This window comes from Halichondria panicea, chromosome 14, assembly GCF_963675165.1.
Source record: "Halichondria panicea chromosome 14, odHalPani1.1, whole genome shotgun sequence".
Classification (NCBI taxonomy): Eukaryota; Metazoa; Porifera; class Demospongiae; order Suberitida; family Halichondriidae; genus Halichondria; species Halichondria panicea.
The window spans coordinates 221,456-242,206 of record NC_087390.1 but is presented as its reverse complement, the minus strand read 5'-3'; the positions used below and the strand labels follow the sequence as shown (position 1 = coordinate 242,206).

General features: G+C 42.0%; 7 protein-coding genes across 8 annotated transcripts; 3 read left to right on the top strand and 4 right to left on the bottom strand.

The window, feature by feature from the left end:
• Positions 1-50: 50 nt before the first annotated feature.
• Positions 51-4,190, bottom strand: LOC135347714 (60S ribosomal export protein NMD3-like). The gene is made up of 11 exons (XM_064545747.1): positions 4,029-4,190; positions 3,792-3,926; positions 3,305-3,479; positions 3,003-3,131; positions 2,391-2,560; positions 2,046-2,142; positions 1,869-1,986; positions 1,426-1,562; positions 998-1,180; positions 468-651; positions 51-262 (listed from the first exon to the last, which is right to left on the bottom strand). The coding sequence occupies exons 1-11, from the start codon at positions 4,076-4,078 to the stop codon at positions 102-104; spliced, it is 1,539 nt and encodes a 512-aa protein (XP_064401817.1). The 5' UTR covers positions 4,079-4,190; the 3' UTR covers positions 51-101.
• A 29-nt stretch (positions 4,191-4,219) lies between these two features.
• Positions 4,220-6,204, top strand: LOC135347723 (ribose-phosphate pyrophosphokinase 1-like). The gene is made up of 7 exons (XM_064545757.1): positions 4,220-4,435; positions 4,492-4,675; positions 4,844-5,067; positions 5,115-5,169; positions 5,232-5,350; positions 5,461-5,620; positions 5,957-6,204. The coding sequence occupies exons 1-7, from the start codon at positions 4,311-4,313 to the stop codon at positions 6,047-6,049; spliced, it is 960 nt and encodes a 319-aa protein (XP_064401827.1). The 5' UTR covers positions 4,220-4,310; the 3' UTR covers positions 6,050-6,204.
• On the bottom strand, positions 6,168-7,431 carry LOC135347730 (endoribonuclease YbeY-like). The gene is made up of 4 exons (XM_064545763.1): positions 7,290-7,431; positions 6,641-6,889; positions 6,370-6,570; positions 6,168-6,312 (listed from the first exon to the last, which is right to left on the bottom strand). Exons 2-4 carry the CDS (start codon positions 6,848-6,850, stop codon positions 6,226-6,228), a joined length of 498 nt encoding a protein of 165 aa, XP_064401833.1. The 5' UTR covers positions 6,851-6,889; positions 7,290-7,431; the 3' UTR covers positions 6,168-6,225.
• A 14-nt stretch (positions 7,432-7,445) lies between these two features.
• Positions 7,446-8,745, bottom strand: LOC135347727 (INO80 complex subunit C-like). Its single transcript, XM_064545761.1, has 3 exons — positions 8,365-8,745; positions 8,208-8,307; positions 7,446-7,699 (listed from the first exon to the last, which is right to left on the bottom strand). Exons 1-3 carry the CDS (start codon positions 8,743-8,745, stop codon positions 7,503-7,505), a joined length of 678 nt encoding a protein of 225 aa, XP_064401831.1. The 3' UTR covers positions 7,446-7,502.
• A 171-nt stretch (positions 8,746-8,916) lies between these two features.
• On the top strand, positions 8,917-18,220 carry LOC135347702 (ankyrin and armadillo repeat-containing protein-like). 2 transcript variants are annotated; one of them, XM_064545726.1, is made up of 7 exons: positions 8,917-9,146; positions 9,436-10,427; positions 10,864-11,032; positions 14,261-15,544; positions 15,851-17,212; positions 17,474-17,535; positions 17,798-18,220. In XM_064545726.1, the coding sequence occupies exons 1-7, from the start codon at positions 8,917-8,919 to the stop codon at positions 18,067-18,069; spliced, it is 4,371 nt and encodes a 1,456-aa protein (XP_064401796.1). In that variant the 3' UTR covers positions 18,070-18,220. The 2 variants fall into 2 exon arrangements, with proteins under 2 accessions (XP_064401796.1, XP_064401795.1); XM_064545725.1 differs by having other exon boundaries at positions 17,474-17,541.
• LOC135347729 (ras-related protein Rab-18-B-like) lies at positions 18,209-19,621 on the bottom strand. The gene is made up of 7 exons (XM_064545762.1): positions 19,464-19,621; positions 19,268-19,323; positions 19,134-19,195; positions 19,002-19,074; positions 18,783-18,901; positions 18,595-18,671; positions 18,209-18,491 (listed from the first exon to the last, which is right to left on the bottom strand). The coding sequence occupies exons 1-7, from the start codon at positions 19,520-19,522 to the stop codon at positions 18,323-18,325; spliced, it is 615 nt and encodes a 204-aa protein (XP_064401832.1). The 5' UTR covers positions 19,523-19,621; the 3' UTR covers positions 18,209-18,322.
• Positions 19,579-20,727, top strand: LOC135347732 (large ribosomal subunit protein eL27-like). Its single transcript, XM_064545765.1, has 4 exons — positions 19,579-19,692; positions 19,833-20,094; positions 20,442-20,552; positions 20,616-20,727. Exons 2-4 carry the CDS (start codon positions 19,844-19,846, stop codon positions 20,662-20,664), a joined length of 411 nt encoding a protein of 136 aa, XP_064401835.1. The 5' UTR covers positions 19,579-19,692; positions 19,833-19,843; the 3' UTR covers positions 20,665-20,727.
• The last annotated feature ends 24 nt before the right edge of the window (positions 20,728-20,751 follow it).

The window sequence follows — 20,751 nt, the reverse complement described above, 5'->3', positions numbered from 1 at the left end:
ACACGACCATTTCCAGTTTCACTATTTATTCGCCGCTGTTTTAACTGAGGTACAGCAAATTAATGATTGTTTTTTACAGACATCAAATGAAAAATACACAGTTAATCAGTCATAAGAACATCTTCGTCCTTTATTGCCTCCACAATGGGTACCTCCTGAATGGTCATGGCCCCTAGCATCTCCTCCAGGCCGACCTGTGGGAGGTCAGAGGTCAATGACTCATCACCACCCTCACTCACGCCCGCGCCTACGGGATGAGGATCTGCAGGAGAGAATAAAAAAAGTAGCTAAAACAGTTATAGCTGTTATCACATAATTTAAATAATACATTCTACAAATAAAAAAATGAAAACTGTTTGCACGGGAACATCGTTTGTTGCAGAGGAAATTCTATTAACGAGATAATATACATCATAATTACAAGATAATGGTAGCCCCATACAGTACACAACGCCCGCCCCCCTCACCGTGATAGATGTTGACGTGACTACGATATGCTTTGTCCTCCTCCAGGTCCTCGAGGAACTCGGTGTAGTCCGCCTCGTACTCTTCCTCGTTTGTTGCCTCCATATCACGATCCATCTGCTGCAGTTTCCAGTTCCTCATGCGATGGCGTTTCTTCTTGTCTCCATAACTCTTCTTGACCAGGACCTGAGTGTGTGGGTGTGTATGTGTGTGTGTGTGGGTGTGTGGGTGTGGGTGTGTGTGTGTGTTGTGTGGGGGGGTAATGGCTGCACAACTAAACTTCACTGATTTAGGCACGCACACTATGTGATAGAGGTTATAAAGAACTACCGAATTACTAAAATGTTTTGCGAGCATCAAACATAATTATGCGAATTTTGCGAGCGTTGATGTCTTCGCAAAAATAAAACTGCAACAGTTAGATGGCAAATGGCCAACTTTTCTACTGATTTGGCTCATTCGCAGAGATTTTATCACCAGCAAAATAATGATTCCAGTAAATACGGTAATATTAGAGTGTTGTTATTCTTACCACGGTAGGCTTGTCCTCAGACTTCATAGCGTCGAGGTTAGTGTCGTTACAGTTGGAAGACTCTAGATTGAACCCCCAGACAAGGTCCCCTGCTGAGAGGAGGTGTCCCAGGTGGGTGCGGCATAGGATGTCGACCACACCCACTTCATGTATGGGGGCCACCCACACATCACACAGTATGTGCTGTGTGGGAAATGTGTACATACAAAATAAACGCTGTCTAGGTTACACATTCCAGAATAGCTGCAATTTGGAGGTCTATAATAAATTGCTTTTTAATGGCTGTATTATAGAGGGTGGCCTGCTAACACAGGTCCAAACACATGCTATGGAGAGACTTTGGGGCCCATTAACCTGGCTGTATTATAGAGGGTGGCCTGCTAATAATGATACTGTTAGGTCTGTACCAGTAAACAACTTATACCGACCTTATCGCTACGAGAAGCTCCGCCAGTCTTGCTCTCCAATGGCTCAATATGGAGGACATAGAACTCATGCAACTGCTTATAGTCACACAGAGGGGAGAATGGAGTCCGCCAGTACACCGTGTTAGACACATCAGCAACTGTGTGCACGTGAAGTAAGAGAGGGAATGTCAGAGGAATGGGCAAGAAAGAAAAAGAGAATGATACTGGGCAGCTGTCACGTACATGTACAGTTTGCCTTTCTAGCTGCCTTAATATTACTATTATAAACGGGTACGAATTTGTGCATGTGGTCAAAACATCTTTGATCTCTACTACAGTATAATTATAGAATTTTAGCGAATTTGTAATTAAATACACTATTTTATGTCTGCGCTAATAAAAAAAACGCTTTAAATTTGTAAATGATTTGAAGGGGTCCAATATAATACAGGATAGATAATCACCTTGCAGTGTCTGGGGGTTGATTAGTTGTATCGCTGTGGTTACTCGTTTACAGATGACAACTTGTCCGATGTTGCCTAGCGACCGAGACAGCTTCAACGGCAGACACACAACATCATTCTGAAAGTAATAAATTTTAGAAAATAAATATAATTATGACGAGCAGAGATTGAGGTTACCTTGCAAATGGGTACTATCTCCACACTGAAGGTATGCTTGTACTGGAAGGTGTTGTTATTGATGTCATGTGACACCAGCTCTTGAGACATCTTGTACCTGTGTATATATCGCAATTAATCAAGCGTATGAAATACCGTATAGCGGGTATACTTCGAAGGTATAAATATTAAATTTTGCTGATTAAGCATAATTATGCACATGTACAACAAACATTTATACTTATATCGTATGCATACATGTACATGCTGCAAAAAGGCTGCTATTCCACACAAATTAAATCCTCGAAAACCTTTCTAACAGTCATTTCGCGAAAGTTGATACCCTTGAAATATATGGTAACTCACTTGCAAGGAGCCACTGATGAGAGAAAATCGACAAGTTTTCGAGCGTTTTGTTTTGTTGGAAAGAAGAAGTCGATTCCATCTCCAGTTTCCTTGATACGAGTGGCAAGGGTGTGGGCACGATGCTTCAACAACAGCTGCTCCAGGTAGAAGAAGGTCTTCTTGTGTGAGCTCTGGAGAGAATGTATTCAAGAGTATATCATTGAATTTGGACTATTAGAAATCTAGTACTCTATCGATGCAGGGGATCCATGCAGCACTAAATGAAGCATCTTTGAGCGGCCATAACTTTAGTTCCGTTGGTCCAATAACGTTGATTTTCTGATTTTCTGAAAGCTTAGAGAGAGGCCTTTCAGATGATGTGTTAAAATCAAAAGTCTATTTTGGGCCTGTTTTTGAGAAAATACAAAAATGTACCATGGGCTATATATAGCACATGGTCTTCTTCCGAAAATGGGAAATGATGGCCCGTTTCAAATTTTTTAAGATTTGAGCATACCATCTAAAAGAGCTCCTTCTAAGCTTTCAGAAAATCATAAAACCGTTGAATTTAGATCACCAAGACTAAAGTTATGGCCGATCAAAGAGTCCATTACATGCATGTACGATGGTTACCTTTTGCCTGACTTGCACCACAGCCCTCCAGAAATCAGCTGCCTCCCTGCGATGACACTCAGTGCACATCTGATGGTGGACTACATACTCCACCACAAACACTTGCTGCAAGATGGCTGACCCAAGTACCTATAGGGATAAATATTATGACAGCTATTCCATTGTTACTTTGAGGCACTAATTTAAACTAAAATACAACTACAAAAAAATGCATTCTGTAGCTTTTTCGGATCTCTATAAATTAAAATCACTAAATGCGATTGTTTTTGAATCAGATGTTAAAAATCCATTTATTAATTCACCTCCTTTTGAATGGTGAGCTTGACCTTTACCCTCTTGGAGTGAGGTTCGGTCCATATGAACCCTGCGTCCACGAGGTGAACTTTGGCCAGTCCCTTGAGTCTCTTCAGACACACTGACAAGAGCTCTGTGGACTCGAGGGTGCAGGTGATCCACGTGGCAGGGGGTTGGAGGTACCTGGGCAACATAGGTATTAGGTAACCATAAGTCGTAGGTAACAGATTTGTCTTAGAAGCTATTTTCTGTTTTAAATTACCTTAGGCATATGGATAAACTTGTTGGCAAAAATAAATAAATGAAGGGAGGCGTGACCAAGGCCCTGCTATATAAGAGGAGTGCTGACTGCACTTATAATTATAAATAAGATGCCGCATTTTAATAATTATGTTTTCGAGGCTAGTGTATGCAAAACAACGAACAACGAATGATTTTATACGGTGCTATATGGGAGAAATGTCCAGGTGGCGAATAATTAAAAGATGGCCTTACCTCTCACAGCCTTTGCAGAAGTAGAGTTGCGCCTGCTTTGGGATTCCCTCAGTGATGTCCACTCGTGTGCGTAGACACGCCACACACATGTTGGCAGGGTTTGGTTCAATGGGGGTACCACATTCGCAGCACAGACTGAGAGGGGGGGGGGGGGGGGGGGATTGGTAAGTGTTTTATTATCAATGATACGATTTACAAGTATAATTATACTTATAAAGTGACATTGCTGAAACTCACATGATTGGTTTTATTTCTGTAACTGTACTGTCTTCTTGCATGTACTCCATGGCTCCTTGCAAGGCTGTAGAAGCTTAAAGAAGAGAGAAAATAATATCTGTAGCAGCTTTGCTGACTCACCCAGGTACCACGTGTTTAACCTTTGACCCCAGCCACTCCCACACTCCAGTCCTTCTTCTTTTTATTTGTCGCCTCCAGTCCACGTGCCACTGTGCACAGTACAGTACAGTACAGGTAAACAACCAAGAAATCAAGTTATACAGTCTTTAGAGAGCGCTAGTCATGCCCAATATCAAGCTATTTACAGGAAACTCCAACCCTGAGCTGGCACAGGGCATTGCTATCAGGCTCGGTCTTCCAGAGCTCAGCAAAGTGAGCGTTACCAAGTTCTCAAACAAGGAAACATGGTAAACCAAATTTGAAAGTTGTGTCCTGGACATATTAAAAGTTCCTATTTTGTCAGTGTTGAGATAGGAGAGAGTGTGCGAGGAGAGGATGTGTATATAGTGCAGAGTGGTTCGGGGGAGGTCAACGATAATCTCATGGAGCTCCTCATCATGATCAATGCTTGTAAGATCGCCTCTGCTGTGCGAGTCACAGCTGTCATCCCGTGCTACCCCTACGCTAGGCAGGATAAGAAAGACAAGGTACCATTTGTATTAGCCTCCACGTACTTTGTCAAAGCATTGTTGTTCATTGTTAATAAATACAAATTGTTTAATTTATGGCTGAATGATGAGCAAATTGTGAATTTTGATCAAAATGTACTTAATTGTTTTACGCACGACACTACCCCCCCCCCCACACACACACAGTCTCGTGCCCCCATCTCTGCCAAGCTAGTCGCCAACATGCTCTCAGTAGCTGGTGCTGATCACATCATCACCATGGACCTCCACGCCTCACAGATACAAGGGTTCTTCGATATACCAGTAGACAACCTCTACGCAGAGCCAGCCGTGCTTAAATGGATCAAAGAAAACATTCCAGACTGGGCCGAGAGCATCGTTGTATCACCTGATGCAGGAGGGGCTAAGAGGTGGGGGTGATTTTTATTGCCGTTCAAATTTTTATTTTTTTCCATAGGGTTACATCGATTGCTGACAGACTCAATATTGGATTTGCACTTATCCATAAAGAGGTAAATTTATAAATTATATATCAGTGGTCATGTGATTGATATTCTGTTCTCTGATTGGTCAGCGTAAAAAGGCAAATGCAGTGGAGTCTATGGTCCTTGTGGGGGATGTGAAGGATCGTACTACCATCATTGTAGATGATATGGCTGATACTTGCGGTACTCTAGCCAAGGCTTCCGACAGGTGAGTGAGCATGTGTGGTGTGGGTGTGTGTCTGTGTGGTGTGGGCGTGTGCGTGTGTGGTTTTTGTGCTGGCCACAGTTATTTATTTTTTGGAAATTGTCCCTTCTCAGATTGTTGGAGGCTGGTTCAAAGAAGGTATTTGCCATCTGTACTCACGGTGTTCTGTCAGGACCAGCCATTGAGAGGATCAACAACTCTCCCCTGGAGGCCATTGTGGTCACCAACACTATACTGCAGACAGAGAAGATGAAACTCAGCCCAAAGATTAAGGTATACAAGTTATAGTGTTAGTCAATCAAAAATGCATGAATTTCCTGCTACAATAAAATCATGTGCCTGAAAATGTACATGTCCTATATTATTTAATTGTACAAAGTGTAGTTGTTCAATGTACATGCAGTATTTCAGTCGTTTTTGGTAGCTATCTTTGAAAGCCTTTTGTGTTCATATTGTCCAATTTCAAAACTAAGTGATCCAAACCGGTATTTTAATTTGTGGATACTATTTTGTATAGCTTATAATGTAGCATTGATTCCACACTGTACTGCCTCCCCCCCCACACACACACTCACACACCCACTCACACACACACACCCACCCACACAGTTGATTGACGTGAGCTCTATGCTTGCCGAGGCTATTCGACGTACCCATAACTGCGAGTCTGTGTCCTATCTCTTCTCTCATGTACCACTCTAGCCTCTAGTCGATAATAACTGCTTCAACTAACAATCAGCGTCTTAGCTACTTGTGTATGCCTGTATATCTGTGCTTGCTGCTTTACTACCTGTGATTCCCTTGTATGTTATTACAAAAATTTTGCTGCACACATTTAATATCAATTTGACAAACAATGATATATAATTATAGATAGGCTAGTTCTGTTGTTCTGTTAATGGTTTTAAATTAGTTCCAAAAGATTGGTTGAAGCATGTCAACAATTTCCCCTCTGCCCGGAACATCTGTGTGCATGGAAATGGTTAATTCACTAAAATTAATTATCGATTCATAGAACTTACTTCTGACCATTGCTTTGGGTTGCTATGAGAGTGACCAATCAGATGACAGAGTCCGTGTGTCACTAATACTGGGAGGCGGTCCACTAACCTCACACCCTCATACCGGCACACCCCCTCAATCACAGGCACACCCAGCACGATATCACCAAGGTTACGATCCCAATCGTGAATAACTTCAGGCAGTACCCCGGGAGCTGTGACCTTAGTGTGTGTGTGGGTGGGTGTGTTATTAAAAATAAAATAAAATGCATACACAAATTATACGACTCACCTTGTGGTATTGAAATGAGAGCACATCGGTCGGTTTGTCTTTATTTCGGTAAATCTTGTTCAGGTGCTGTATCTCTTCCGTGTCCACACATGCTAAACTGATATCAAAATGGCCGACTCCCAGGAGGTTGAGTAGAAGCTCAGACTGTAGCTTGAGCAGACCCTCATTGAATAGCACCTGTCTCTGCAGGTTCCTCAACCAAACTGGCATTATTTAGTTCCCAGTCAAAGGTCAAAAGTTTATCATGAACTGAGGGAACATTAACTAAATATTGTGTACATGATGTATATATACATGTGCTTATTATTATGTATACATAACACCACATTAATCTTTGTCACTCTCCATTAATATGTAAGCCGAAAGAATGGTAAGCAGCAGATCATAAAAGCCTATTATTATATATAAGATATATAAGCGTGCCAACATTTAAAAAAAAAAGCGATCTGGCCAGAAACTGCTTAGGGGATAAGTACTACTTTTTAGGGTAGCATAAGTACTGCTTTTCGAAGGCAGCATAAGTACTGCTTTTTTAGGGCAGCATAAGTACTACTTTTAACGGTAGCATAAGTACTGCTTTTTGAGGGCAGCATAAGTACTACTTTTAACGGTAGCATAATAGTCAGCTAGCCTCGTTCCCAGGCCTTACTTTTCCTTGCTGTTGTCAATTGTTCATCCAGAAGATAAGAAGGTAGCTAGCAAAATAATAGGCAGCGTAGAAAGAAATGGGCGTACAGGTTTGGCCTGGTTTGGGAAATCGCGTAATCCACAAGATGAACGTTTTTTTCTTCAAGTTTAATATAAATGTGCACAAAAGAAAAAATGCGTATAATTATATATTAATTAAATACGCATAATTAAATCATGTAATTGTTGTTTTTCCCCTAAGGGCGAGATAGCTCTGTACTATATCAGGAGTCAAAGTTCGTATGAGTTGGAACTCCTCAGTGGTACTGTAATAGAGAGAGGTGAGAGGATCTGTGTACTTGGCCAACAGTCCTGAGATGTCAGAGTACTTCCTGGCAGGCTTGAGGAGGGGAGGGGCATCTAGACTACCATCTGTGTGTGTGTGTGTGTGTGTGTGTGTGTGTGTGTGTGTGCGTGCGTGTGTGTGTGTGTGTGTCTGTGTCTGTCTGTGTCTGTCTGTGTGTGTGTGCGTGTGTGTGCGTGTGTGTGTGTGTGTGTGCGTGTGTGCGTGTGTGTACAACAGTCATCTTTGAACGACCATAACTTTAGTTCCGTTGGTCCAATCACTATAATTTTCTGAAAGTTTAGAGAGAGGCCTTTCAGATGGTGTGTTAAAATCAAAAGTCTATTTTGGGCCTGTTTTTGATAAAAATTAATTCATCTTTTCCCGAAAATGAGAAATTATGTCCAAATTTGAGATCTGAAAGAGCTTCTTCTAAGCTTTCAGAAAATCATCGAAATTGGATTACCAGAACTGTAGTTACAGAGCCAACTCTAGTACTCTACATGTAAAAATTCAGGGTACCAGCGTCAAATTAAGCAATTAAAGTGGCCAATGACTTCACTACACTAGACACACTATAATAACATCAATACTCACATCTGGGATCATCTGCCCTCCACTGGAGACCCTTCTCCATTGTCATAATCTGTTTAAAGTTCTTCCAACTTTTCTTTTTGTTTCCAGCAAGGTACGAAAACTGCAGCAGAAAAATTACACAGTACATAAACCAAACTCACCATAATTATTTACTTACACAAAATTTTGGGTTTTTGAATTTCATTTTCTCTGGTTTAACGGACACGATTTCTTCAGGGATGCTGTTGCTATGGCTACTAGCAATGCTGACGGAGCGTCTTGTCCTTCGTGTTTTATTTCGTTGAGGTGGTTGATTGAGTTGAGACAGTAGAACTCCTCCCAATTTCAGGTCATCATTATTAGTGAAGTCGACGGAAACTATAAATTTTTTAGATCCATTTCCTTGTAAAGATTTATTGTTAGGTTTGGGTGGTGTTTCATCATGGAGGAGTGTGGTTGCTCTGGTCCTCTTAGCCTTCTTTCTAGGCAGCTCATCTTCTTCATAGAGGCCGCTTGACTCTGACAATCTCTTGCTCTTCTTTCTAACTCTTTTCTCCATTGCTTGCTTACTCGAACTCTAGATAGATCTTTTCTTTTTTCTACATAAAGCCACCACGTGGGTGGGTTCATTGGGGTCAATTGGGTTTAATTAAGGTTTCAGTTTCCATGGCAACCTCATAGCCTGCAGTGTTTACAAACAAAACATCAAAGAGATCAAAGGCACAGCACAATGAGTGCCAGAGCAAGTATCAAGACTCACAACACTGGTGATGACCTACTCAAAGCTTCAAGAAATGCATCTGCCTACTTTGAACGATTTGACAGGGCCAGTCTACAAGATGCAGCTTCACGTCGCTCCACTGACTGGCTGCTCTCTGAGGCAGCTGCTATGATGGCCTCCCCTGATGCTTCTCTACCGCTGATCAATGGTCTACAAGAACCTTCAGAGGAGGAGCAAGCGTAAGCACAGAAGAGCAAACACTTCACTATTAATTTGCGATAATTTAAAGTCTTGCTACTTGTTTTCTATGCAATAGGGTTGAGTACAATTGTACTGTACTGAGAGAGTCTTGCCAACCTCACAGCCCGCCTACCTTTTTACTCCCTTGTATAGTTTATACATGTATTTGCACAGGTAGCTTTGGGGCTGCCGCGCCCGTCATTCTTAGCGTTACTTTATCTGACATCTTAATAGCTATAATTATATACATCATCATTAACTTATTAAAACGCATTATCTATACTACAGGTATACACTTCTGATGCCCTGGCCTAAATCTCTGGTGGGCAGCAAGCCACTGTATATACAAGACCTCCACCAGATCACAAGGGAGCTGACGGATGGAATATTTGTTTTCAACCAGATGCCATCCATAAGTCTCGACAGTAACAGCGATGGTACTACCTCCTGTTCCATTCCCTCTGCCTACCAAGACACTCTTATCGGCTGCACAATGCTCAATGTCGATTATTTCATCAAGTCCCTTCTCCATGGCACTACTGTCAACGGCAAAGATAAACGAGGGAAGCTTCTTGAAGAGTGGAAAAGATTGACGCAAGGAAAGATCAGAAATCGTTTTGAGGAGTTAGGTCTCACCAAGATCATTCACGACGAAGAACTTGGTAGCAAAGTTTACCAGGAAGAGAATGTCCCGTTTATTCGTTTTCCCCCGCATTTCCTGGATACTCATTTGGCCCAAGCTCAACTCCAGCCGAGACTGAGTACAAGCGAGGATCATAGCCAGCATCTGGATCACATGGGCAGGGACATGTTCCTACGATATCTAGATCACGTCAGTATTGGACTTGTTTTCTGGCAGAAGTCCGTTCAACAACACGGGAAATATCTCATTTTGGAGCCAACATTTGATGTAACGACTAGCGTGCTTGCCACTCTCAAAGAAACCAATCCGAAACATTTGGCATATTTACACAGCTTCCTACAGAAGCAGCGAGACTTTATTGTCCGCCATTTGCAAACGAAACGTCAGATTTCGTACGAAGTGCAGCTCCTTGGATTTGCCTCCTTCATGCTTCCACTTCTAATCTCACTCAAGAAACAGAACAAGATTGTCGACGTTTCTCAACTTCTTCCGAGGCTATCTAAGGACATCCTGCGAACGGATCGTGATCTGCCCCCAACGTTTCCTAGTAAGGAGTCGCGATGGTCGCCCTACACAGCAGAGAGCCATCACTGCACTCTACACGGTGGAGTACGCTTCCAAACCATACCATTGACAAGTAAGTACATGAGCTGTATGCTGTATAATGTAATCAATCAATTCACCGTAGCCATGTGACAGGCAATCCTTATTATGTATGTACAGTACATGTGCAGTCTATTACACATAATTATGACTAAAATTAATTAGTCTATGTGATAAGGTATGTGATAAGGGTCCTCTAATTGTATCAAAAAACTTTGCCGTTAATAGTACCTACATTTATCCAGGGTGTCATACAGGATTTGAAATAGAAGGAGAATATGCTTTTAATTAAAAAAATAACACCATGTAACATTGCTGGCTATGGTCTTGATATCAGCTATCCTTATTACATAGTAGTGTTCTTTTGCTATGGATGTGTCGACAAGTTTGTCCTCTGATTAATACGTACTATTGCATGTAACTAGCTACTTTTAACTTCAAGTTTTATTGTTCACCCCCCCTACATGTAGTTGACCCCCCCTCACTACCCCCTGCTGAGCTGACGAGTCTAGAGGGGGGTCTGTGCTCGCCCCCCACAGAGGAGGAGCTGGCGTGCTGTGATCTGGGGGGTACTCAATACTATGGTCTCAGTCTCAGCTTTGAGAGGTTCTATCTGCAGACACCCAAACAACCCAGATGGTTAGTCAGTGGCTTTAAGAGTACGCATAGTATGACATACACATTGCATCCTGTAGAAGAATTAACCAGGGTTTCATCTAGTGGGGGGGGGGCAGGGTGAACCCTCCCCCCCCCCAAAATGTTGTAAAACAGTATATGTGATAGTGCTACATGCATCATCACATCTACTGTCTATTATGTAACTAGATCTATGTGATGTAATAAGGGGTGTGGTCAACAAATGGGAGTGGCCAAACATTTTACAGCATGACCAAACCTTTTCCGGAGGCGTATGAAAATGTGATATGGGGTACCGGGTGTATTCATGGACACTAGGAATGTACTTGGGTATATATACGTGTAGTGCCAACAATATTCACGGTAGGGTTATTAACCGAGTAATCCTAGATGAAACCCTGTTTACCTATATATATGCTGAAAACTGGCTTCTCCAATAATTACATGTAGGTATAGGTGTATTGTACAGTAGTCCACTGCATACACGTACAGGGGACCCAGCGTTAACTTTATAACAGTCAGCTTTGTGTGGCTATGCCTCGAGGCATACTAACACCACTTCAAGTTGCTGACATAAGGCCACTCTAACTGACAATTTAGTATTAGTAAATGTAATTTATTGTAGCTGAACCTTGCCCTATACTCAGGAACACTATACACTACATGTGGTGCTCACACTTCTCACCTCAGAAGGCTGAGTGTCATCCACCAGAATGTTGGGTAAACGTCCAGACTAAGCGAGCTGCCAAGAGGTCCCAGTCGTACTTGTTCTGGAAGATACTCTCCAATCTTCTTCAAGTTCTTGCTCTAGGCTTATATCTGTACCACCTTCTCCTTAATTTCCTTGGCCAGTCACTTCTCCAGATATATATCATCGTCAACTTGTTCCTAGGTGGTGATGATGGATAATGTTTGCAGCAACACTGTGGTGTGGATCATGAATAATAAATTAATGTGTGCGGCAGCACCAGGCGTGGGATGTAGCTGTGGTGGTGTGGTAAGAACGATAAATATATTTATTGGATGCCATAATCCCCACAATGTGATGTTGGATCATGCATAAATTATAATAAATTAATGCTGTAACCAACAATACACATATTCATTGCTGTAATCCCTTGTTCTTGTACAGTGTTGTAGTTTGTATAGCCCAGAGCAATCTTATACACAGGTACTACAGCTCACCACATCCATTGCTAAGCGATTGTGTATGATTCTAACCAAAAACAACCACACAATGCACTACTTATAATAGTAATTGGAATCAAGGTTAATTAAACTAAAAAACCCACATATTTTTACACAAAAAACAAGAACAGAAGAAAATGCACCATGGAAGGTTACAGATACACACAAAATACGAAGGAGAAAAAATTCATTTGCACAGTTACATGCATGTACATGCGATATGCAGTTATCGACAAATCAGAATGTCTCTTCTAGCCAGTGTCATGGCTCCACTTGCAGTGCAGTCAGTTTCTTGTTGAACGACTTTAGTGCATTGAACCAACTTGATACAGTTCTGCAACCCGATGACTAGCTCAGATCGATCATCAACAGCTCTTCGTGTGATCAGCTGGGTAGCTTGCATTTGCATGGGTGAGCTAACAGTAACTTGTAATCTTGGAGCAACAATGCTAGAGTAGACTTTGGTAGTGTTTTGCAGTCCAATCACCAGCTCAGAACAGCTGTTGGGACTCTCACTGCATTCTATGGAGAGACTACTGCTTTGTAAATAATTATTAAGCTCCATTGATGCTTGGTCTTGGTTGCAGGAGAAATACTTGAGACTATAACTCGTTGCATGGATATGCCAATTATTATGTAGCTCACTGCTTTTATATCTCTCAACACCCACTCAAATCGTAATTAGATATGCTGCTGAGAACATGTTCACATTTCAAATTGCTAGCTATTAGTCTGTGTGATATGAGGTACACCTCTGGTACACGCACCATTAACCATATCACGTCTGGAGTATAGGCCTTACTGCAACCTTGTAGCTATGTGTTGTTGTGTTAGTACACTGGCCAATTTAATGCCAATTACACGTTCAGCAGCAGCAGGGAACTGGATTTGGAATTGCACGAAACTGACCAAATTCACAATTTTAACCCTATGCTCCAATTATGCCAGCACAATGACCTAACCTATATTATGCCCCAAATTGTGCCAGCGTAATTTGCCAGGGCTTGTAGGCTACATACAGGACTGTACTTGAGTGGTTTCTTTACTAGTGTTTTAAAAGTCTTCTTTACATTTTGAATCTTCAGTTTTGTTACAAATGTACAATACGACAAGAGATAATTTTTTAGTTACGAAATACTGCTGAAAAAAGATTATTTATAACGTCAATGTGGGGCATAATAGGTTTTTTCCACAAGCATATAGTAGGCTGAATTTGGGGCAGTGCTCAAAAGCATAATAGGCAGAAAAAAGAGCATAATTTGCCAGGACCTCCTAATATAGTATGTTTATACTGTGTTTACATTGTGGTTTACCCATTTGTGTTCATGTGTTGCAAAGGTGCTTAAAACATAACGAATCATGATATCTAATTACACTACACATGCACAATGCAGCCTTATAGCTGGCGCCCACTTTGTAGGCTGAGCCAGTCTGTAATTAGATATCCATGCATGTACACAACACAATGTCTCTATCCAGGAATGTTGAAGAGGGAGGTTCCAAAACAGTTGATCATTACTCATGCTTTAGCATGCGCTTTAGAGAGCTCTGCCCACAATCACAATTGCATGAAATCACATTTGTTTAGCCTAGTAACTACAGACCACGATCATTCAAAGCTGAGTTGCTAGCTATAGTAAGTTGATCTCCAGTGTGTTCTTGTGTGAAAGGGGGGTTCATGGAACCGATGGAACCTGTCTGGATCCGCCACTGATATCAATGTGGTATTGGCCTCCAATTCCGCTCAATAGTAGTCATAGCAATAGCATGGACTCTAATGGTAGAGTCTAACGTTATGGTAGAGAGAGGCCTTTCAGGTAATGTGTTAAAATCAAAGGCCTATTTTTTGGCTTGTTTTTGATAAAATACCATGGGATGCAGGGAAAATAGGATATTAAAATTTTGAGATTTGAGCATACCATTTGTTTCCTTCTAATATGGACCACCACAACTCTACAGTTACAGAGCATCTGTTGTCACACTGTAAATTGCATTGTACGTACACGTGTTACAATACATTAAATTTGTTTCTCACCCCCTCAGGGTCCATGCCATGATGGCTGAGCTGCGATCACAATCTGCTCGTCAACCGGCCCTCACTGAATCTCGAGTTCAAGACCTCCTCCGAAAACTACTCGGTCCTCGCCAAGTCTCGACTGCTAAGAACAATATAGCCCTCCTCCAGTTAAGTATAGAGAAAGGACTTCTCTCGGCTGTGACCTCACTGCTCAAGCGGTGCACACAGACACGCTTGAATAAGACTGATGAGAAAGGCATGTCCTTGTTACACTACGCTGCAGTGAATGGTCACAGTGATGTAGCATCAGCTTTATTACTCAGTGGTTGCAATGTCAGTCAAGTTGTGGGCGATCCATGTACTTACCCGAAAGAAACGCAATCCATTCATCTAGCTAGCCAATCTGGTGGGCTGGACACTGTATGCTGCTTGCAACACTACGGAGCTGAGCTAGGAGCTAAAGACGGTAATGGATGGGCTCCAATTCATTACGCCGCTTTCCACAACTACCAAGCGATTGTCAGTCATCTTATCTCTGCCGATGAATCGTTTCTCGAGCTAACTACAGCGGACAAAGCAAGCTCCACCCCACTTCTACTAGCCGCTCAGAATGATTGTTACGATACCTTCAAGAGGCTTGTCGACTTTGGAGCCACTCTCACAGTAACCAATGGTTTCAGCCTCTCTCCAGTGCACATGATTGTACTACACCATCACGTTAAACTACTCGAGTACCTCATCAGCATTCAGAGCGCTAACTCTAACATTTGGGAAGTATTTGTCGAGATGCTATCGAGTGATTCGTCAGAACATGCCCTGTCAGCTGCTAGGATTTTAGACGCTCTCACGAGGAAAGTTGCTGGTCAAGTTGATCGAGTTATCGAATACAACGTGATATCGCTCCTTGTGAAGCTGCTCAAGAAAGAAAATGGCTTAAAACGGATGTCTATTCAAGTATTGTCCAATTTATCGAACCTTGAACCTGTCAAGACGGCTCTACTAGAGTCCGATGCTATCCCAAGTGTAGTACCTCTGTTAGCCTCTAGCAACGATCGTGTGCAAGCCTCCGCCTGTTTGGTGCTCTCTGATCTTGGATTTAATGCGGATAATCGAGAAGTCATTGCTAAAGCTAAAGCTCTACCTCATCTCGTTAAGCTATTGAAATCGGAACAAGATGATGTTCGGACGTTTGCCTGTGCCTGTGTGGGGATCCTGTGTACGGATCAAGCGTCCAATCAGAATGCAGCGTCAGAGTTGTCGGTGACGCCCATCCTTATATCGTTACTTCAATCTCGTCAGTCGTGCCTCCAGTGAGTTTGTGTAGAATTTAATTAGTGATTGTACATTTTGAAGAAAAGTAGCCTTGATGATTTTCCAAAATGGGCCTGTTTTGATCGTTAACTTTTAGCATTCTTACAATGAAAAAGGCATTTTGTAGCTAGCTCTTAGAAATAAATACCTAATGATGACAGTATGTTTAGATCAGTGATTGTTTTCGGACTCAACTTTTCATACACACTGAGCTACTACTACACAATGTCGTTTCAATTCATTGCATAAATCTACTATTCCTTACCTTCATTATAACCGTATAATATCTGGAGTTCTTTCCACAGGGGGTGTGCGGCACATACCATACGGTGTCTGGTCAAGGATAACCATGGCAACCAGATGCTTGCTCTCACGGAAGGTGCTGTACCTCATCTAGTGGCTCTTCTCCGCTCTCGTGACCCTCCAGTACACAATAGTGCTGCTCAAGCCATCGAAGCCATCGCCGCTAACTGTCAACCAGCTCAGAAAGAGTTAAAAGAAGACCCTCATTGCATTGAGCTATTGAAACGACTGCTCAGAATGCGTGCCCCCACGGTGAAGGTGTGTGGGGGGTGTGCCCTGTGGGAGATAGCCGGGGAACTGATCAGTAATAAACGCTATATTGCCGCTCAGATAGGACTAGCTCTATTGGTGGACATGCTCATCGTAAACCATGAGAGATTGAACTACGTCTGCTCCGAAGCTTTGGGCTGTTTGGCAAGCGAATTGGGCGATAATCAGCTCGAAATTCTCAAAGTTGGGGGTGTGAAACCACTACTAGATGTACTGTCATCGCCGGCTTCACAAAAAGTCTGTCTGAGCGTTATTCACACTCTGGCTGCAATCTGCATGAAGCCAGCTCTCGTACCAAACGCAGAAACACAGAGGAAGATTGGTACCGCTCGAGGGGTGGATATACTCGCTGCTATAGTATCGTCCAATCAAGTTTGTGAGATTGTGCGCGTGGAAGCGGCTTGTGCACTGGCTAAACTGGTTCTCGACAATAAAGAAAACGATAGTTTGCTGGCTAGACATCGTGGTTTCTCCTATCTCACAGTGTTCAAGTTTTTGTCATCTTCCGACTCATCAGTGAGATTGCTGGGTGGATACTGTCTCTCTGTGATGGCTTTTAACAACCCCAAAAAGATTGAGAAGTTGAAAACAATCGGTTCTATTCACATTTCGAATTTCAGACCTTTTCTCGATTCGAAAGAGGAATTTCACAAAGTACATGCTGCCTTTCAAGTGGTTGTTCTGTCCAAGCTACTGGTTGGTGTCCGCTCTGTAGACATTGCCGTGAGGGGACTCCGCCTTTTATCTGACCTTTTGACCTCTGAGATGGAGAGTATCAAAGTTCAAAGTGCAGAGTTTATCGCTAGTTTAGCCCACACTGGTGAAGGGATCCCCAACACTCTTGTTTTGGCAGGAAGTCTGGAACATTTGATGAGAAATCTCGCTAACGGAAGTGGACCTGTCAGTGAAAACTGTGCCGTAGCATTGGGGTATTTCACATTTAACCCCTTAGCTGCTCGATTTATTACGGGAATGTTCCGCGATTCTCCCGAGCTGTACGACAAGTTCAAGTGTCACGTCGGTACGATTGTTGTGTCTCACAAATTCCTGACTAACTGGAGTTATATTGCTGACTTGGGACTCCCTGCATTGAGGTGAGGGGTGGTTGACTTCTGTGTATAATTATATATATAATTATTAGCAGTGTACTGAGTGTGTGTCCAATGTGTATGTGCTTGTGCAGGTTTTTAGTTAATTTGCTTTTGTTCATCTAATGGGCTTTTATGTGCGCACTAGTGGTAACCTGTATATACTTTACGTATGTTTGATATTTGTACAATGTACTGTTACAATAGCTCATAATTGTTATCAGTGCTAGCTTACTAGTGTGATGCTCTCTCTGTGTGTGTTCACAGTTTGACAGTGAGAGGTGGTCCCTCCGTAGCTACAGGGAGACGAGTGCAGTCACCAACACCAGGTAACGGTGAGTACCACGCCCACTCACACATAGGAACATTTTCCTAGAATACAGTTTGACATTCGTTAATTAAGCGTCTGTCAGTAATTTAGATCGTTTGTATGTTGTGTCAGAGAGTCTGCATGTATGTATACTATTATAGACACACACACGACACTAAACCACCTACTACAATCATTGACACTGCACGTATATACATGTATACATTCTATATAACTGTAGCCTCTGCTAACTTATGTTCACACAAGTGTACCCCCCACAGAGCACCCCCAGCAGAGCCGTCGAGAGAGCAGGGACTCACGGCAACAGCAGAGCATTCAATTTGGTCACAATCGAATGACTCATAAATTTGACAAGAAAGTTGAAGTCAATTTCCTCGCGAATCGGAAGACTTCACTTCCGGTGGAATCTGGAGCACGAGTTGTACTTCCTGCGAAACGACGACAAACTATAGCTGGGACTCTAGGGGTTAAAAATTCTGACCAAAGAACAGTGACTCTTCAGAGTTTAGCAATCAAACATGATATAGCATAATCTGTAATTTCTGTGTAGCTAATTTTTGGCATTAGTTTTAATTCTTAATTATTGTTCATTTTTCGGTTTTTTATTTACATTGTCCATGCAATGACATAATTATATAAACTGTAACCCAACTTTAAATTTATTCATGAAACAAATTTAACAATAAAGACTATAATTATCACAATACATGTAACACACACAAAACACAATTAATCAGACGGAGTCCTGATGTATAATATACTGCACATGTATATAAGGACTTGGTTTAAGTGAGGTTACACGCACACCATCCGCCCTCCGTCTGGTCATGTGACTGAGCCACGTTGAAGCCGTCCCCTCCTCCATCCCCAGCCACCGTGTACAGGGAGGGGGTCTGGAGAATCTTGTGTACCAGCTCCTCGAAAGCTTCCTGTACACCGTCCCTCGTCTTGGCACTGTAGGGGGTATGTGTGTGTGTGTGTGTGGGGGGGTAGTTAATATTGGCACTGTGGGGAGTGTGTGACTGCCTAGCATACATGGCCATTGCATGTACTCTACCTTGCTTCAATGAACAGCATAGAGTTCCTTCTTGCAAACTGTAGACCATCTGATCTGGACACTTGTCTCTCTGACGTCTGCAATGGCAATGAGATGATACACACAGCACACACTCTTAATGTATGTTGTAAGAAAGAAATGATCTAGAACAAAATTTGGAGCTAACAAATGCATTGTACATGCGTCACCCTATCAATCTTGTTGGCCACGAGCATCTTAATGAGATCTTTCTTTGTAGCATATGTGTCCAGTTCGTTCAGCCAAACCTCCAATCCTTCGAAACTATCTTTTGAGCAGGCGTCGTAGACTACACGTGTGTGGGTGTGTGGGTGTGTGTGTGGAATGAAATGGGACTTAGCATACAATGATTAAATAAATGAATGACTTTGTGTTCAGTTTTGGCTCACCTAGAATAACCCCCTGAGCTCCGCGGTAGTAGCTGGGTGTGAGTGTACGAAATCTCTCCTGTCCAGCCGTGTCCTGAGAGGGTTATCATTAATAAGAGAACCTAATTCTACACAAAGTCAAAAATTACTCACCCATATCGAAAGTTTTGACCTTCGCCCATCAATAACCAGCGTCTTCACTTTAAAATCAACACCTTAGAGATATAGATAGGCCCATGGTTAACCGGTTAGAGCAGGACAATACTGACGCTATTAAATTGATTTACCTATTGTGGCTGAGACGTCTGGATCAAATGTGTCGTTGGTGAACCTCAACAGCAAACTGTGTGTGGGGAAGGATTTGTTCATACAACCTCTTTGACAATTTTGATACAACGTAAACAAGACAGACAAGTATGTAGCTAAAAAGCTAATAATGAAGTGATAATGACTTATTATGTACGCATGAGGCGTAGCTCTTACCTGGACTTCCCTGTGCCACTGTCTCCAATGATTAACAGCTTTAGATTAACAGTGTCCATAGCCTTTTGAGTTGATCTTTTGTCCACTTGTATAAACAGGATTAATTTGCTGAGATCAGCAATAATTATTAAAGTACGCCCACTAAAGGGTTAAAACGAACTGAGCGGACTTTGACCTTTAAGTTGGCGCATGTGCACTTGAGTCCTCCTTTCTCCCCCAAGTCAACGTGGTAAGTATTATCTTTATTAATCACCTTGTATAAGCATTGCATACAGTAATTATTGTGTACTGACCGCTGCATACAATATCCTTTTATATGTGTAATAATAATTATACAATTTATTCACTGAAGTAATTGTCATTCCACAGGTAGCATCGCCATGGGTAAAATCCTCAAGAGTGGAAAGGTGGTGGTTGTCCTGAGTGGACGTTATTCTGGTAGGAAGGCTCTGGTTGTCAAGACTCATGATGATGGCAGCAATGACAGACCTTACGGGCACGCTCTAGTGGCTGGCATCGAGAAGTACCCACTTAAAGTGACGAAGCGAATGAGCAAGAAGAAGGTCTCCAAGAGAACACGAATTAAGCCTTTTATGAAGGTTCTCAACTACAACCATCTCATGCCCACCAGGTACGTATGTTCGTCACTATACTTTCTAAATAAAGCACCGCTTTTTAATAATTACGTTTTCAAGGCTAGTGTATGCAAAACAAGGAATAGCAAATGGTGCTATAGTTAATGGGGTAATGTCCATGAGCGCACAATTTGAAGGAGGGTCTTATTTTGAAAAAGTTTGGTATGTTTGCATTGATCTTATAATCACTTCCACACATCAAAAGCCTTTCATACGTCCTCATTGTATGTAGCTAATAGCATCTATATAGCTCAGGTTGATATAGCTATAGTGTATGTTTGTTCGTATAGGTAATGTTTCCTGTTATAAATGATTAAATTCAACTCGTGGGTGTTTATTTCAGGTACTCAGTGGATCTGGTACTGGACAAACAACTGTGTAACAAAGACTCACTCAGAGATGGCAAGACCAGAAAGAAGGCGAAAGTGGAGATACGCAAAAAGTTCGAAGAAAGGTGAAGAATTTAATGCTGTGTTGGCTGAGCCAAAATTGACAAGTTTATTTTTATTTTTTGCAGACACAAGACGGGAAAGAATCGCTGGTTTTTCCAGAAACTGAGATTTTGATTTTACGTTTCTGTATACATTTCTCAATGTAATCTATGCAAATTTTGTATATTGAGTGCCAAAGTGAAATTGATTGCCTCGAAAAGA

Excerpts from the sequence above, each read along its gene's own strand:
- LOC135347714 (XM_064545747.1), bottom strand. The coding sequence starts at position 4,078 with ATGGAGTACATGCAAGAAGACAGTACAGTTACAGAAATAAAACCAATC. Across the intron at positions 1,987-2,045 it reads AGATAGTACCCATTTGCAAG|AATGATGTTGTGTGTCTGCC; the intron begins GTAACCTCAATC and ends TATTACTTTCAG. Across the intron at positions 652-997 it reads CTGAGGACAAGCCTACCGTG|GTCCTGGTCAAGAAGAGTTA; the intron begins GTAAGAATAACA and ends CCACACACTCAG.
- LOC135347732 (XM_064545765.1), top strand. The coding sequence starts at position 19,844 with ATGGGTAAAATCCTCAAGAGTGGAAAGGTGGTGGTTGTCCTGAGTGGA. Across the intron at positions 20,095-20,441 it reads AACCATCTCATGCCCACCAG|GTACTCAGTGGATCTGGTAC; the intron begins GTACGTATGTTC and ends TGTTTATTTCAG. Across the intron at positions 20,553-20,615 it reads CGCAAAAAGTTCGAAGAAAG|ACACAAGACGGGAAAGAATC; the intron begins GTGAAGAATTTA and ends TATTTTTTGCAG.
- LOC135347730 (XM_064545763.1), bottom strand. The coding sequence starts at position 6,850 with ATGCCAGTTTGGTTGAGGAACCTGCAGAGACAGGTGCTATTCAATGAG. Across the intron at positions 6,571-6,640 it reads TCTCATTTCAATACCACAAG|GTCACAGCTCCCGGGGTACT; the intron begins GTGAGTCGTATA and ends ACACACACTAAG. Across the intron at positions 6,313-6,369 it reads ACCCAAAGCAATGGTCAGAA|ATGTTCCGGGCAGAGGGGAA; the intron begins GTAAGTTCTATG and ends CCATGCACACAG.
- LOC135347723 (XM_064545757.1), top strand. The coding sequence starts at position 4,311 with ATGCCCAATATCAAGCTATTTACAGGAAACTCCAACCCTGAGCTGGCA. Across the intron at positions 4,436-4,491 it reads TTCTCAAACAAGGAAACATG|TGTTGAGATAGGAGAGAGTG; the intron begins GTAAACCAAATT and ends CTATTTTGTCAG. Across the intron at positions 5,170-5,231 it reads TTGCACTTATCCATAAAGAG|CGTAAAAAGGCAAATGCAGT; the intron begins GTAAATTTATAA and ends CTGATTGGTCAG.
- LOC135347727 (XM_064545761.1), bottom strand. The coding sequence starts at position 8,745 with ATGGAGAAAAGAGTTAGAAAGAAGAGCAAGAGATTGTCAGAGTCAAGC. Across the intron at positions 8,308-8,364 it reads TCAAAAACCCAAAATTTTGT|TTTTCGTACCTTGCTGGAAA; the intron begins GTAAGTAAATAA and ends TTTCTGCTGCAG. Across the intron at positions 7,700-8,207 it reads GAGGGCAGATGATCCCAGAT|ATGGTAGTCTAGATGCCCCT; the intron begins GTGAGTATTGAT and ends ACACACACACAG.
- LOC135347729 (XM_064545762.1), bottom strand. The coding sequence starts at position 19,522 with ATGGACACTGTTAATCTAAAGCTGTTAATCATTGGAGACAGTGGCACA. Across the intron at positions 19,196-19,267 it reads AGACGTCTCAGCCACAATAG|GTGTTGATTTTAAAGTGAAG; the intron begins GTAAATCAATTT and ends TATATCTCTAAG. Across the intron at positions 19,075-19,133 it reads GGTCAAAACTTTCGATATGG|GACACGGCTGGACAGGAGAG; the intron begins GTGAGTAATTTT and ends TAACCCTCTCAG.
- LOC135347702 (XM_064545725.1), top strand. The coding sequence starts at position 8,917 with ATGAGTGCCAGAGCAAGTATCAAGACTCACAACACTGGTGATGACCTA. Across the intron at positions 9,147-9,435 it reads CCTTCAGAGGAGGAGCAAGC|GTATACACTTCTGATGCCCT; the intron begins GTAAGCACAGAA and ends TCTATACTACAG. Across the intron at positions 10,428-10,863 it reads CCAAACCATACCATTGACAA|TTGACCCCCCCTCACTACCC; the intron begins GTAAGTACATGA and ends CCCTACATGTAG.